This window comes from Saccostrea cucullata, unplaced genomic scaffold (assembly GCF_032062105.1).
Source record: "Saccostrea cucullata isolate Sc308-1 unplaced genomic scaffold, CSIRO_AGI_Scuc_v1 ctg7614, whole genome shotgun sequence".
Classification (NCBI taxonomy): domain Eukaryota; kingdom Metazoa; phylum Mollusca; class Bivalvia; order Ostreida; family Ostreidae; genus Saccostrea; species Saccostrea cuccullata.
In genome coordinates this window covers 29,414-46,001 of record NW_026935228.1, presented here as the reverse complement: position 1 = coordinate 46,001, position 16,588 = coordinate 29,414, and the positions used below count along the sequence as shown (strand labels likewise).

General features: G+C 31.2%; 2 protein-coding genes across 2 annotated transcripts; both read left to right on the top strand.

The window, feature by feature from the left end:
- The first annotated feature begins 19 nt into the window (after positions 1 to 19).
- LOC134242273 (gamma-soluble NSF attachment protein-like) lies at positions 20 to 9,578 on the top strand. Its single transcript, XM_062724362.1, has 10 exons — positions 20 to 87; positions 2,679 to 2,746; positions 2,848 to 2,932; positions 3,418 to 3,435; positions 3,628 to 3,768; positions 4,036 to 4,102; positions 4,885 to 4,955; positions 7,811 to 7,969; positions 8,299 to 8,425; positions 9,288 to 9,578. Exons 1-10 carry the CDS (start codon positions 20 to 22, stop codon positions 9,429 to 9,431), a joined length of 948 nt encoding a protein of 315 aa, XP_062580346.1. The 3' UTR covers positions 9,432 to 9,578.
- A 5,471-nt stretch (positions 9,579 to 15,049) lies between these two features.
- Positions 15,050 to 16,217, top strand: LOC134242271 (neuronal acetylcholine receptor subunit alpha-3-like). The gene is made up of 2 exons (XM_062724359.1): positions 15,050 to 15,530; positions 15,673 to 16,217. Exons 1-2 carry the CDS (start codon positions 15,050 to 15,052, stop codon positions 16,215 to 16,217), a joined length of 1,026 nt encoding a protein of 341 aa, XP_062580343.1.
- Positions 16,218 to 16,588: the final 371 nt, after the last annotated feature.

Sequence of the window (16,588 nt, the reverse complement as noted above, 5' to 3'; positions counted from 1 at the left end):
AATTGTAAACTAAAGAAGAATGTCTGGAGATGTTCAGCAGAAAAAAAATGCAGAAGGGAAGGCACATGTTCACGCCGCTGAGAAATAGTATGTTTCTGTTCAATCATGTAATCGAAGTTAAAAAATTCTCTCTTTAAAATAGTTATGATGTCATATTTTCATATTGACATGTTTTGATTATGTATATTCATTGGTGTTCATTATTTTTTAACAGTTATCATACCTTAGCAAATATGAGATTAACTGTAACGTTATAAAAATGAATAACATAATAATAATCTATGTGAATCTGGAACCTATACAGATATGAATCTGTCCTGCAAAGTACTTGACTTTAAAACATGTACAAAATATACTTTTTGTGGCCAGGGACCTATATATACAGGTCCAGCACAATCTCCAAATAAAGCTATTTAGCTTGAAATAGCAATGTAGCTCATTGTAATGGGAGAAAAGAAAGATGCAGCGGACCAGATTGGGATTTGAACCCGGGCCCCCTGAATCTCCGGTCAGGTGCTCTACCAACTGAGCAATTCAGCCACCAGGGATCGAACCCGGCTGACCACCACATTCCTCCCTAATTAAAGGTCTTTGGCCCCCAAAGACCCCAACCCAGGCTCATTCCTGACCAGAGTTTCCGAAAACTATCGGTCCTACCGGCAAAACCGATAGAAAATCGAAATGTCCGATGAAATTCGCTACAGTACCGGTCCGTGTGACCGATTGTGGTGAGGGCTTGTCCTGATTAAATTATTGTACTCTAATCTATTGCAATATCTTCATAAATGAAAATTTCCAAGGCAGCAAGCTCCTATTCTTTGTAAATATCCATAATCTTATCCATTTTGCAGTTCTACTTGACTTATTTACTTCCAAAAACGATCGTTTTTTTTCCTAATCCGAATTTCCTCCATTCCTCTGTTATTAATAATTATTGATAAACACATATAGTATTTAGGCCATGAAGTGCAATGCCCACTGAGAAAACGTAAAGATAATTTAAAATTTATTTTTATTTTGAATTTCTATCATAACTGCTATTTATATATGATTCAATTTTACAAGTAAGAATTAACTTTTAAATTTTAAAAGGAATTCTAGCCGAAACATTGAGAATTTTCCTTTTTCAAGAATTAACAATTTTTGTAATTAGTTGTTTCTTTTCCCTTTAGTTTTGTGACTTTATTGCTGCCACAAGCCTGTGCGGGCTGATGCCATGCTTGAATTATTTATAGTTGCATAACCAAGGTATCAAAATCAGTGTTGGTGAGCCACAAAAATCTTTACATATTCAATGCCATTTTCTTTTGCATCTGACATGAAATATAAATACACTGCATATTCTAAAATTTATTCGGACTGATAGAAAATGCTTCGGACTGGTAGAACGCATCAAGTCATCAGTCCGAATGACTGATAGAAATTTTTGGTTTTCGGAAACTCTGTTCCTGACAGGCCTCTCACCTGTCAGTTCTAAGGCATGGCACCAAATGTAACGGGAGAGGAAAAAGATGTAGCGTACCAGACAGTGATTCACCCGGGACCCCTGAAACTCTGGTCATGTACCTCTGAAACTTGCGCATAAATTTTGGATAGTTAGATTATCCAGTTTGTTCCTGATGTAATGACAGCTATATGTGACATTTGCTAATTCATAAGCAAATTTTCATGTGAAACCAGTCAGTATGTGCAAGATCTGATATTTTCATTATACACCCCACTTGAAAAGAGGGAGGGTATATAGTAATCTGTTACTCCTACAAGTAAGAGCCTCGGTTAACGTCCCTACGCTCCTTATATACCTCGGCGCCAAGTCAAAAGTATCTCGCCGTGAACCTCTAGCATGCTGGAGTAAGTAATCGGTATGTCCGTCTGTACGTCCGTCTGTCTGTCTGTCTGTACATCTGTCCATCCGTCTGTCTGTCTGTTATGCTTTGGGGTACCCATCTCTTACCCGCAACTCCTCTTATACCACTGAGTGAAATTTAATGAAACTTTCACAGAATCTTTATTACATATTGCCATTGTGCACCTCCTTTTTTACTTTTTGATCTGACACATATTTTGGGTTTCACAGCCACAGCAAAACATGGACTTTGCCATTATAACCAAATGGGAGGCGGGGGGTATCATTTAGTGAGCTCATTGCTCACAATACCTCTATCTGTTTTTTAAAAACATGAATACTGTTTGCTCTACATGAGGGTCTAGTAATTAAAATACCAATAGTAAGACTACCTTACTGTAACCTACATGTAGACAGTGTAAATAATTAATAAATTATGCAATTTTGATCAACTCACTTATGGATATATACTGTATTCACATGTATTATACAATTTATTATGAACTATTTAGAAAGGAGAAAGTTCTAAAGGGTGACAACTCTTCTCAGATCTGATAATTTTTCATATATTTGTCAATTACCGCATATGTATAAATTATCTTGTTTGCAACATTTTTATAATTTCATCTAAAAGGAGAAAATGCAGATGAACTACTCATTTGCTCCCTTGCATAATTTCATTGTCATATCTTAAGGAAACAACTCATGTATTATTTTATTCTAAATGATAGTATATGTATATTGTATAAATATGTAAATACTTACTTTTTTGTGATATATATCTGTTTACATGATCTTGCATTAATGCTTTATTCATTTATTTTTTCTATAGCATGAAAACATCTTTATTCAAGTGGAAACCAGACTTGGATAGTGCTGCTTCAGAGTACACAAAAGCAGGTATTTAAAATTTTCAAGAAAAACAAGTTATCATTTGCAGTGTATTATTCATAAGTTGAATATTTTAATTATTATATACATGTATCTTATTTTAATTACAGCCACGTGTTTCAGAAATGCCAAAGCTTTTGCAGAGGCAAAGGATGCCTTCCTTAAAGCTGCTGATATATACAAACAGATGAATTCGTATCCTTTCTATAGTTACTTTATTTTTCTTTCATTTTTTTATTTTCCATAAAACCAGAGTACACACACAGTGACACCATATTTTATTTAATATTTATTGAAATGCTCTATACTTTTACGGAGTGTCCAAAGGATGAGATCTGAAATCCAATATTTATTTGTTAAGACTGATTAGAAGCATTAAATTTTTGTTCTTTAATATTACATGTAAATATTTCTAATGGAGAGAAGTTTTATGAAAGCTGATACTTGCCACAAGAGTAGACTACACACTCAGAGAATATTGCCATTCCTCTGATTCAAGAACATTTGGAGATACATGTATTCAAGCATGCTCAAATTTGCCCCCATTTCAACTGGTCAGTAACATTATATTTTCACAAACAAATCTTGTTTAAAAATTTGTGATATATTTCTTTGAGACATTAGATTTATATGTAAGGACTATTTTAATATTCTGATTTTCTTTTTCTTAACACTTCCAGTATTTTTAATGCAGCAAAGTAAGTAATGTTGATTTTACAGCCATTTGAAATTCAAAGAAATTTTATCATTATTTTGTTTCTCTCATCTTTATATACAAAAAGTGTAACTTTTTTTTAAATATTATTTCAAAGAAGGTCTTTTATTCTTTTAGAGAACTTTAAAGACAAAATTATTTGAGCCACATTTATATAGATGAAATATCATTACAGGATGATGGAACAAGCAGGTTTGCTGTGTAAGGAGTTTAAGGACGTTGAAGGCTGTGTGAATTTACTGGAGCGGGCAGCAGATCTTTTCCAGCAGAATGGGACAGCTGACACTGCGGCATTGACTTTAGACAGAGCAGCCAAGTATGCCACATTCCTGTCTGTCTGTTAATAACAGAATATACAAGTACTTCTGAAAACTTAAAAACTATCTTTGTTTACTTAGTTATTTTATTAACATTTATTCTTTTGAGTCAACAGATACATTGCTGTACATGTACAAAGTAATTCTAGATCATAAGAGGCAAAAATAAGAGTCACTGCAATGAAAATGCTGGTATTTACTCCGTTGCACATGTATGTTATAATATTTTGTATGATTAGGTTAATTTGTATTTTTGTACATTGTAGAACTATTGAGTTGAACTACCCAGAGAAAGCAGCTGAGTTATATGACAAAGCTTGTAGTATATCAGAGGTAAGATTGCCTTTACAGCTTAAAACAAAATCAGCCCAAAGAGTTTCAGTTTTTGTGCATATTTGTGACTCAAAATCTCAAATATTAATGTAAACAAATGGACAATTTATAAATACAATAAGTTAAATCATTAAAAGTTACAATTTAAATGAACTATTGTGAAGTGACAAATTCTTATAGCTAAGATTTAATTTTTCATGCTTTTGTTGGTATGAAGAGACCCCCAAAATCAAAAAAGTTTTATTTAAAATACTTTTAATGAGTATGTATCCATATCGATCTTTTGTCGTTATCTACAAAAAAAAATTACTAAATTATATTATTAGAAAAAAAACATTGTATAAGTTAAAGTTCAGACAAAGTTTTGATTAGAATGAATTTGGCTTACATCTGCACTGGAAAGATATCAGTGTTAAATTTCTCAGGGAAGATTCATGGTTTTCTCATTTTTTCTTGTCTAGTTATTGAAATAAGATAGAATATTTTATATGTATACATATAGTTTCCTGATCATGATAATGAGCATAATGTTTCTATCTTATAATATCTCTATTGCAGTCTTCTTCTGTAGATAAATACAGATAAATGATTTTTTTTTAATGAATATGTTTTTTTAAATGTTTATTTTGGTACGATTAACTGGTTAATCTGTCGTAACGTCTTGCGTTTAACCGATTAGCAAATCTGTAAATGACTGTAATCGATTGCCATCCCTAATATAAATATTCCTAATGTTCTAGTAAAATTACCTCATTTGATCCATTCATTTATGATCATTTTAGTTGGAGGACAAATCAAGACAGTGTGCAGAGTTTGCAGGAAAAGCAGGGAGATTATTTGTCAGAGCAGAAAAGTAAGAGAATTTTCAATATCACTCCTAAAAGCTAAGTAATAAATCATGCTAAATTCACCAAAAAAAGGGGGGTTATAAAATGGTTTCATAGTCGACAAATTAGGTTAACTGAATAAACTATAGTTTACAAACAGTAAACTATAGTTTACAGACAGTAAACTGTAATATGCGATGTTAATGTATACTGTAATTTCTGTAAATGTATTGCATTTGGTTGTGTATTCCTTTTGGTGGAAAGAAAATCCTGCTAATTCAAGTACAAAGCAAAGTGTTTTGCACATACAAACATAAAAAAGAACATTAAGAAATAAGCTAAATCAAATCCATGCTAACTTATTCATAAATGGTATTCCGCTAAATATCATACACACTAGATATAATACATTTACAGTAATTTACATCTATAAACTGTAGTTAACTTATAGATTGTGATAGCAAAATATAGTTAATCTGAATTATACTGTTTCACAATTTGTAAACTCTGTAGTTGCAAATGCTAATAATAGTTTTAGGTTGTATGGTTATAGTTTATGGTGCCAAGTTCACAAAATTATGAAACGCATAAGTTGACATTGAGGCATTTCTTTTTGGAGGTGTTAAGAATGAATCCTCTTAACACTGCAATCTCGCCCCTTTTTAAATGCAGAATTTTACCCTTTTAAATAAGAACAGTGTTATCTTATAACTAGAGTCTTCAAGTATAGTCTGTATAGATACTAATAAAGAATTTTTTAGGAAAGAGACTTTTAATATATACATGATATCGATTAAATAAAGTCGCATATTTCACAGTAAAGCTTCGCCATTCGCTATATATAGGCCATTGTAGTATTAGCATTTGAATGGGAAGGCGGGGCGTCTATCAAGCGTGCGATTAGTATGAATACATTAGCGTGTGTTCGAAGTGTACTACATTTTATGATGAACTGACACCTAAAAGCCCTCTTTTTAGTGCAAGAGACTGAACTCATAGCATCCTTGTTTTAATTTGTCAGGCTTATTTTTTTTCTGCTTAAATTACGAGTTATATTTGAAATTATTTATTAGAAATTCGTCAGATTATTTATATATAAATACACACAATGGAATTTGTGAATAGAACGTATAATGCAGGATTCACTCTTTTTCATACTTAAAACTTTTTTTGATAGAGATAATAATCAATCCATTAAAGCTTATAATTAATTTGCTTTTTACATTCACGTGAATAACTATTTCATATCATGTACATATATATAATTTTGCGAAGTTGGTGTGCTACAACAAATGTCGTTGAATTGTGATTTACATAAAACTTCACTCTGTGTATGAAAAATAATTCGCAAGAAAGTGAAAATTAAACGTCAGTTTAACGTCAACATTATCGTTGCTGGATATAAAAAAAACCTTCAGTGTTAGACAAGTGTACTTTGTACATTCCAGATTGCATTATTAAAAAAAATTCTCGTCCTCTAGTGAGATAAACAATAGAACCATTTCAAAAAAAAAAACGCCCTTTTTTCAATCGATTTATTGTTACATACTTGTCTAATATTTTTATTTAAATCTTTCATTGTTTTTAGATTTTGTGCTGATGTAATTAAAAAGTTTAACATTTGTAGTGTCGTCAGATGAAACCCGGAGTTTCCCTCTATTTATAATTAATTACATGTAGGGGTGCATTTTGTGTACCGTGTTTCATCCGATATATAAATCTTTTTAATGCCTCACACATCAATTTCTTTTCCGTAAGGATTCTTTAATTGTAACAAACGGTTTATTTTCTAAAGATATGATAATTTTTTTTTTCAAATAACAATCGTATTTTTTTATCTTCCAAGAGTCAATGAACGTAACGCTCATGTGATGTACAATCTCATGTATGCAAATTGATAACATGTACATACCCTCGGTATTTTTTTCAGATTCTATATTAATGAGATATAAGCAGTAAGTGCAAGCCTTTTGCTACAAGCCTCCAAAATATATTGATAAATACCGGAGAAAAAAAATCAAACAAAATTGACTGAAATAACAAGTAAATCAAAAATGTGAACAGTTCTTAAGTATACCGTTTTAAAGAAATTTTATCCAATGGTACTTTAAATTCTAATTACCTATTTGAAAAGGGTTTGACCATCGATAGCTCGCAACACTAAACACGATGTCGCATTGATCTGCTTAAAGCATGAAAGTGAATAGATTTGAGTCACGTGTTCAATGCTTTGTTATTCATGAGGTCAAAGGCGGGTTGAAATTTGTAAACAAGGTGCCTTTACTATAGAGACAGGTACCTGTGATTTTGCACCTTTTTGGAAAATAACATGTGAGCGCACGACTGTTTCAATTTCTTTCATGAATCAAAATGACAAGTTTAACTCTTTACATTGACCCTATTTACTACAACTTGAAACATCAATGCGCTCATATAAAAATTGGGCTTTCAAAATGGGGGTGTGGCCTAAAGTCTATGGGAAATCGATGTAAACAACGTACCCCTGCTATATTAATCAGATCAATACCCAATTACAGTGCAAGTAAGTGAAAATTGAAAATGAAATTAATAAACTACAATGTTTGATGAAAAGATCAAGGCAAAAATATGTAGAAATTCTTTAAACTTATTTTTTGTAAATTATCGGGGGGCCAAATGTGGACGTTTAAACGATTCATTCTTTTCTGTGAAACTAGAATTCACAAAAATAGTCATAGACATAGGTAGAGTTGTACATAAATTGGTACAGCTTATCTTTATTTATAGTATAAAAAGATTTTGTTATGCAAAGATTTTTTTCATGGATTGTTAATAATATATTACTTCTTGATTTTCAAAGTAAATTTTAGACGTGTTGTAATCATTTCTTTTTCTAATGCAGATATGATTTAGCAATTGAAGCTTTAAAAAGAGAAATAGAATTTCACCACCAGACCGAGAACTTTCCTATGATAAACAGAGTGATACTGGGAATAGTGTTGGTGAACCTACAGAATGGCGACCCAGTGGCTGCAGAGAACTTCTTCACAGCAGCATCAAAGTAAATTATTACCTTTTAATTAATTATACACATGTATTATCTACGGCAAATGTTAACAATTTGTCATGTAAACCGTAAGAAAAGAAAGAAAATTTTGGCCTTAGTTCAAATTTTTAGGGATTATTACTATACATGTATTTCAAAGAAACCATAGAATTGATCTTGATTATAATTTTTGAAAATTTTTTCAACAAGTAAAGAGACTGCATACATGTATTCAGAATTAAATGTCAGTGGGACAGTCAACTAAGTTGACATTCAGCTTTATAAAAAGAAGCATTTATTTCTTAATGTATAAAGCAAATATTTTTATTTTCTTTTATTTACAGTAAGGGAACTGGAGAGGATGAGTTTATTCAGGGGGCAGATGAGTTGATTCGAGCATTTAATGACGGAGATGAAGAAGAAGCCAGAGCAATACTGTCAAGACCCTTCGTTAAATTTATGGACAATTGTGTATGTAAATTAAAACTAGATTTATAACAGGTATTACTAGACATGTATTTGTATTTGTAAACTAAAACCTAATTGGCTTAGATGCATAAGCATTCCGTTTCCCTCAGCTTAAATCATAATCCCACTGAACAATGGGCATTACATCAAAAATCTCACATACCTAGTACTACTGCACATACAGTTGAATTATTCAGTACGTCAATTGTGTGTTTGAAAACAAGGTAAATGAATAAGATAGTAATTGTGCTGGATTAGGTTGCTTTCAAAAAAAACAACAAACAGAGAAAAGGTTTGCAAATGCAGAAATTGTTGATAAATAATTACTTTCTTACACACATTCCAAATAATTATTTGAGGGACTGGTGAATCTTATTCAAATTTTAGTTATTAAAGAATTAAGAAGTAAAAGAATTTAAAATCCCTTTAAAACCAGGGAATTCATGACATTCTCAAACAACAGAAATTCATCAAAACAGTAGTGACCATGCTAAAACCCATTGTCAACCTCAACTGATGAATAGTTGCATGCTCACAATGGTTTTCCAAAAGAGTGTTATTTTCAACTGTTACCTTTTAAAATATGCACTATTTATTATCCTATTTAGACAGGTTACATGATAATTTAAAAATTTGAAGTGCTTCTTTAATTGTCTTGAACATTTCCAAGCACTTTTATTTGATTATAAATATTTTCTATGAAGAATAAAGATTGTTTCATCTGTTGATAAAACTGTACATTTTCAAAATAGTAATTATACATAGAATAGTTTAGTATCCATGACAATAATAAAAAAATGTTACCATTTAAGCACAGGCACCTGCATATAAGTGGTGATAAAAAATATATCGCTTTTTTTTGTAGTTTGCAAAGATAGCCCGAGGACTTGTCATTCCTGCAGGAGGAAGTGGCAGAGTGGGTGTGGTCAAAAATGAAGCAGCCAATGACACATCAGGTCAAGGGGCACAGCTAGCAGATGATGAATTGGAAGAGGGAGGACTTTGTTGATGACATTGACCTTTGTAAAAGTCTGTTAATGATTCCATACTCTACACTTTCTCTTTTCTGAGAATATGCAAACAAGTACACATTGTACCTATAAATAATACATGTATGTTGTTATACAAATAGTTGTATCATTTTGATGCAAATGAAAGTGTTATTTTTTAAGTTATTTTGTTGATAGTGTATTTGTTTTTAAGTTGGTGATTTTTCAACAACATGTTCCATTATGAAGGATTTTCAGTGTTACACTATAGTTGTGTGATAAGATCATTACATGTATAATAATTATTCCTGTTTATTAGATGCATGCAGGTTATGACGTAACTAGTAGAACAGGATAATTGGTTTGAGATTTGGAATGGTAGGGAAAAGAAGAGTGGGATATTCATATGGTCTTTGAAAAAATTCATAAATAAATTGGTATAGAGTAAGTTGATTAAAAAACTTTGTGTTCCATTTATTCTTATATATAAGATTGGTATTATAACTTAAATGAAGTTACAATTTTTTTGTGACAGAACCTTTACATGTTTACTACATTTATGATTAGAGATGAAAACATGATTTCCTTATTTAGATTTACATGTACTACTTTATAGCTCGCCTAAGCTAAAGGCTCAAGTGAGTTTATTTCTGATAAAAGATTTTCAGGTCTCATTGTGTATTATGTAAATGTTACAGATTTTCAACATCTTCTTCAGAAGTGTTGTCAACTTGTGTCCCTTTGCATCTTGCATGGAACATTTTTGTTTAATATCAATTTGTAATAATTTTGAAATTGAAATAAAATATGAAAATATATAATTTTTTTACGTTTTCAAATTAAAAATTGATCAGAGGATATATTTATTTTTTTAATACATTAAATGTAAATTATCCTCTTGAAATCCTGGATCCATTGAAATCTACTGTACAACATTCAACTCTATATATAACACACACAAAATCTAGTCACATTGTGGTAGAATACACAATAGGAACTGCATGCTGTTTCAGTTAGTGTACTATAAATACTGAAATGTCTAATGAATTTAAAACACATACCTTAGTAAATTATTCTAAAATAAATACACATGCAACTTAACTGCCTCAATACAAAGAGATTTTTTGTATATTTGTTTAATACATGTATTTGAATCTGTTTGCTGTAAATCATGTTTAAAGGCATATTTGTGAAAAAGCCTGTTGTACATGTATTTTAGTTGATTTATGTGTACATCTTCAGATTTTTCTTTTTAATTACAAGTAGGAGATTATAACTTATAATTAAATGTGCAATAAAATTTTATCAAGCAATTGCTGTATGTTATTTGATTGATGAAAAATGGCTCCAGAGTTGCCAATTGAATATGGCAATTATTGAAGCATTTTATTGTTATTGTTATGCTAGATTCTGATACATAATTCAGTTATTAGTAAGTGTGCTATTTAAAAATTGATTTAGGGCATTAACACAGGTTTTAAGATCAACAGGAAAACAAGTGCGGCAGAACAAAACTATTGTTCCAGATCGTACAAAATTTGAGTCATCTTTAATTTCGTCTAAAGAAGAGGGTTTTATTAAGTTCATGAAAGCATTCTCCCGAATTTTCATACATAAACTACCGTAGATTTATAAGAGAGAAACTTAGCAGAGTTTGACAAAGAAAAGGAGATAAAACTGCACTGTTGGGGGATACTTTTCGTTTGCATCACCCCTATACACCTTGGCTTTTGGACACTTTCTCGTTAATCAAAGTAAAGTTTAGGGGAAAAAATTACTGTAATGAAAACACTGGACATCTGTGCCTCTGACGTATTTGTACCATGTGATATCACTAACGTGCAGTCTTCTGGTAGGCAGGGAGTTTTATCTGAAAAAAGAAAACACTTGCTCTGGCTTTAACTCAACATATAGATAATCGATGTATTATCAATTAAAAATAGTTACTTTCATTCATACGTCGATTCGATACATCCAGTGAACTTGAAATTAAAAACACCACAAAGTCTGTTAGATATAAATTTGGAGGTTTTACTGACTGTAGATGATAAGGACCAACTAGCAACTAAACATTTTGACAAACGAGATGGTTTCCATTTTTCCATTGTCAGCTTTTCTTATTTATGTTGTAATATCTTGCTATTAACTGCACATGGTATTTGCATCTCCCAGCTCGATACTCAAGAGCATGCTCTGAGTATAATCGGTTTTTTACCGAGACAGATTACTGACAAATAAGGTGATGTTACTTGTAAGAGATTTCAACAACTTCGTTTAAAGTCAGCATTTTTTGTAAATTCTATTTCGACCTTATTAGCAAATATAATCCATCTTTGGGTCGCATTTTGGCTGACATGTTTCAAACCAATTGTTAGTTTTTTAATACTGAATTGACTATGGAATGTTCTGTCTTCCTGATCAACGCATAGGGCTCATGGCGGGTGTGACGGTCCATAGGGGATACTTACTCGTCGTATACACCCGACCCCAGGCCTGGAATTTTCAGGGATCTGAGTTTATGCTCTTTTCACAAATTTCTATTACTAGTATTCAAAGAATTTTTTTTAGATCGAATCTTCAACCTTTTCATCTGTACTACATTAAACAAATGTTTTGTTTGTGTGCAGAGTATTTATTAATGGTCATATTTTCAGTCAGCCCCTCCCCCTTTTCTCAAATAATCTACGATCATTAATTGGATAAAAAGTACGATTTATATGCTAAACGTGGCCTTTATTTTAATGATGAGTGATGAGACATGACAAGAGTAGTAATGGAAATTCTAATTCAGAACTGCGATAGCTTCATTATTCTGTATTCAAAAACAATTGCAATTTAAGCAAGTTTTACGTTAAAACTTTATTTATGAAAATACTTGATATCTGTGCGACTGATCAGATGTATATCTCCGGGTTACTGATACATATGTATGGCGCGCCAAATTCACAAAAATGAGCTAAACATAGTTTCACAGTCGATAAACCAGGTTTATCGGTTGTAAACTATAGTTTACGGACTGTAAACTATAGTTAACAACGTTAATCTATATTTTACATCCGTAATCCATAGTTAACGCGATAATCTATGTTTCACAACCGTAAACTATACTTAACACTGAAAACAATCATTTGCGATTGCAAAACATAGATTATCTGATAAATACAGTTTCACGATTTGTAAACTATAGTTTACAAACTGTTAACTATAGTTAGCGATCTGATAAATATAGTTTCACGATTTGTGAAACTATGATTAACAACTCTTAACTATAGTTTACGATTGTAAACTATAGTTTACAAACGTGAATCTATGTTTATCAACAAAATCTATTGTTAACGCTTATTACAGACAGATAAACTTAGATAATCATTCATAAACTATAGTTAACAACCATCAAATATAGTTTTACAGATGAAAACTATACTTAACGAATCGTTAACTATAGTTTACGGTTTGTAAACTATAGTTTACAGTCGATAAACCTAGTTTATCAAATGTGAAACTAGGTTTATCTCATTTTTGTGAATTTGGCATGCCATACATATATAAACTATAGTTAACAATTCGTTAACAATAGTTTTCAATTGTAAAACTATATTTAACGATTGTTAACTGTAGTTTACGAATGCTAATCTAAGTTTATTTGTCTGTAATAAAGCGTTAACAATAGATTTTGTTGATAAACATAGATTCACGTTTGTAAACTATAATTTACAATCGTAAACTATAGTTAAGAGTTGTTAATCATAGTTTCACAATCGTGAAACTATATTTATCAGTTAACAGTTAACTATGGTTAAGAGTTGTAAACCATAGTTTACAAATCGTGAAACTGTATTTATCAGATAATCTATGTTTTGCAAATTCACAAAAATGAGCAAATCATAGTTTCACAATCGGTAAACTAGGTTTATCGGTTGTAAACTATAGTTTACGGACTGTAACTAGATTTATCTCATTTTTGTGAATTTGGCGTGCCATAGCAAATGATTGTTTTCGTTGTTAAGTATAGTTTACGGTTGTGAAATGTAGATTATCGCGTTAACTATGGTTTACAGACGTAAAATATAGATTAACGTTGTTAACTATAGTTTACAGTCCATAAACTATAGTTTACAACAGATAAACCTAGTTTATCAATTGTGAAACTATGATTAGCTCATTTTTGTGAATCTGGCGTGCCATATATGGCATGCCAGATTCACAAAAATGAGCCAAACCTAGTTTCACAATTGATAAACTAGGTTTATCGACTGTAAACTATAGTTTACAAACCGTAACCTATAGTTAACGGTTCGTTAAGTATAGTTTTCATTTGTAAAACTATATTTAACAGTTGTTAACTATGGTTTACGAATGCTAATCAAAGTTTATTTGTCTCTAATAAAACGTTAACAATAGATTTTGTTGATAAACATAGATTCACGTCTGTAAACTATAATTTACGATCGTTATCTATAGTTAAGCGTGAAACTGTATTTATCAGATAATCTATGTTTTGCGATCGCAAATGATTGTTTTTGGTGTTAAGTATAATTTATGGTTGTGAAACATAGATTATCGCGTTAACTATGGTTTACAAATGTACAATATAGATTAACGTTGTTAACTATATATAGTTATCAGTCCGTAAACTATAGTTTACAACCGATAAACCTAGTTTATCGACTGTGAAACTATGATTAGCTCATTTTTGTGAATTTCGCGTGCTAAAAACTAGTTTCACAATTGATAAACTAGGTTTATCGACTGTAAACTATAGTTTACAAATCGTGAAGTATAGTTTACAATTCGTTAAGTATAGTTTTCATCTGTAAAACTATATTTAACGGTTGTTAACTATAGTTTACGAATGCTAATCTAAGTTTATCTGTCTGTATTCTGTAATAAAACGTTAACAATTATAGATTTTGTTGATAAACATAGATTCACGTCTGTAAACTATAATTTACGATCGTTAACTATAGTTAAGAGTTGTAAACCATAGTTTACTATCGTGAAACTTTATTTATCAGATAATCTATGTTTGCAATCGCAAATGATTGTTTTTGGTGTTAAGTATAGTTTACGGTTGTGAAATATAGATTATCGCGTTAACTATAGTTTACAGATGTAAAATATAGATTAACTTTGTTAACTATAGTTTACAGTCCGTAAACTATAGTTTAAAACCGATAAACCTAGTTTATCGACTGTGAAACTATGTTTTGCTCATTTTTGTGAATTTGGTGTGCCATATGATGTTCCTTTGTATTTGCAAGTACTAGATCTGATTTCTCATGTTACATTAACAAAATCAAGTTAGATATCAACGACTGGGTACTTAAGTTAACCTACAAATTTTAAACCTTTTGTCTCTTCTGTAGTTTTTTGATCTGTGTTATTTGCATTGTAAATTGAGACGAAACCCATCAAGGCCTTTAAATTGGGTTGCTTTTATCGAACCAGGCTTAATTATATTCTCATAATTGTCATTATGATTAACTTTATTTTTTTTATCGATTAAATTTGGGGAAAATTTAGCGTTTTTACGTGTGCATATATTGAAATGTGTTGAGTCAGATTGCTACATGAAAGTCTAGTTACATGTAAGTTACAAACACTGGTCATGGTTACTGTTAAAAACACGACTTGTGCGATGATTCTTTTCTGTCTTTTAAATATTATAGAATCTGACTGCCAACAAACAGAATATTTACGAAATATTCTACAAGAGCTATTTGAAACAAGAAAATATGACAAGAGGATAAGACCAGTACAAGATGTGTCCGAATCAGTTGTTTTAGACATTTCAATGATTATCTCGAGGGTTAATTTCATCGATGAGAAGTCTGGGGTGTTTTCTACTACGGTATTCCTGGAAGTTACATGGAAGGATCATTTCTTGAGCTGGCAACCTGAAGTGTTCGGAAATATAACCAATTTCACCTTACCTCAGAGTAATATTTGGATACCTGATTTGATTCTTCGAAATGGTGTGAAGGAAATTAAACCAATGGGAGGAGATTTTTACTATATTGTATTAAATTACACTGGGCAAGTAACGTGGTGGCCTTATCAAGTTTTTGAGGCACGTTGTGAAGTCGATGTTGTATATTTTCCTTTCGACGCTCAAACTTGTGAGATGATTTTCACCGTTTGGAACCACGACAGAAACATGGTAAAGATTGGAAGTCGATCTTATTTGGGGTTACTGAGTATTTGATTATTATGAAAACGGGATATGGAAAATATTTTCCAACATGACTTCCGTGGAATTAGATGGATCAGAAATGTTTTTCAACCTCATATTTTCTTTCAATTTACGGAGAAAATACATATTCTATGTATGGAATTTGATAACTCCACTGCTCTTCTTAGGAATTATGAAGATTTTTGCATTTTTAATTCCAGCAGAAAGCGGAGAAAAAGTTTCTTTTGCAATAACTCTTTTTCTTGCATATGGTGTGTTTCTTAACTCGATAACTTCTTCATTACCAGAAAATTCAGATTCGATTTCTCTCACTTGTGTTTACATGGAGATAGAACTTGCATTAGCGGTACTGATTGTTCTAATTTCGAGCTTACAAGTGAAAATCTGTCACCGAGATCAACACATTAAATTGTCAAAGCGTGAAATTTGGTTTATAAAACGTTTGAAAAAAGAATCTTCAGAAAAAATTATCGAAAGAGCAGACGTGGGCGAAATCGATTGGACAATATTATCATCTGCTATAGATAAGCTCATGATAATTTTCTTGACTGTCCAAGAGAGTTTTACTTTTTGTATATTTTCTACCGTGATTTATACAAACACTTACAAATAAGTAAAATGTAAGATTTAGATATAGCAGAAGTAGCAATTTATCAATTAATAAAAATCAATACATCCCTTTTAAATCACTTATCTAATAGATTTTTTTATTTTATTTGTATAAACAAAATTATGAAAAAGGTTGGTAAGACCGGAGTGGGATATGATATATAACTTTTCGCCCATAGATAAGATTTTTTTTTCTTCTTCTTTCTACATACATGTACATGAAGTTTTTTTAAGGCACTGAACCCGACCCGGCGTGTTAGTGCCATGTATTTTTTAAGTTGTTTATTCCAACTTTCAAGAGTCTGGTAGAATGTTTCAATTACTAGAACCCGCTACGCATTTCTTTGTTTGTAAGGAATTTTATATAGCTTTGGA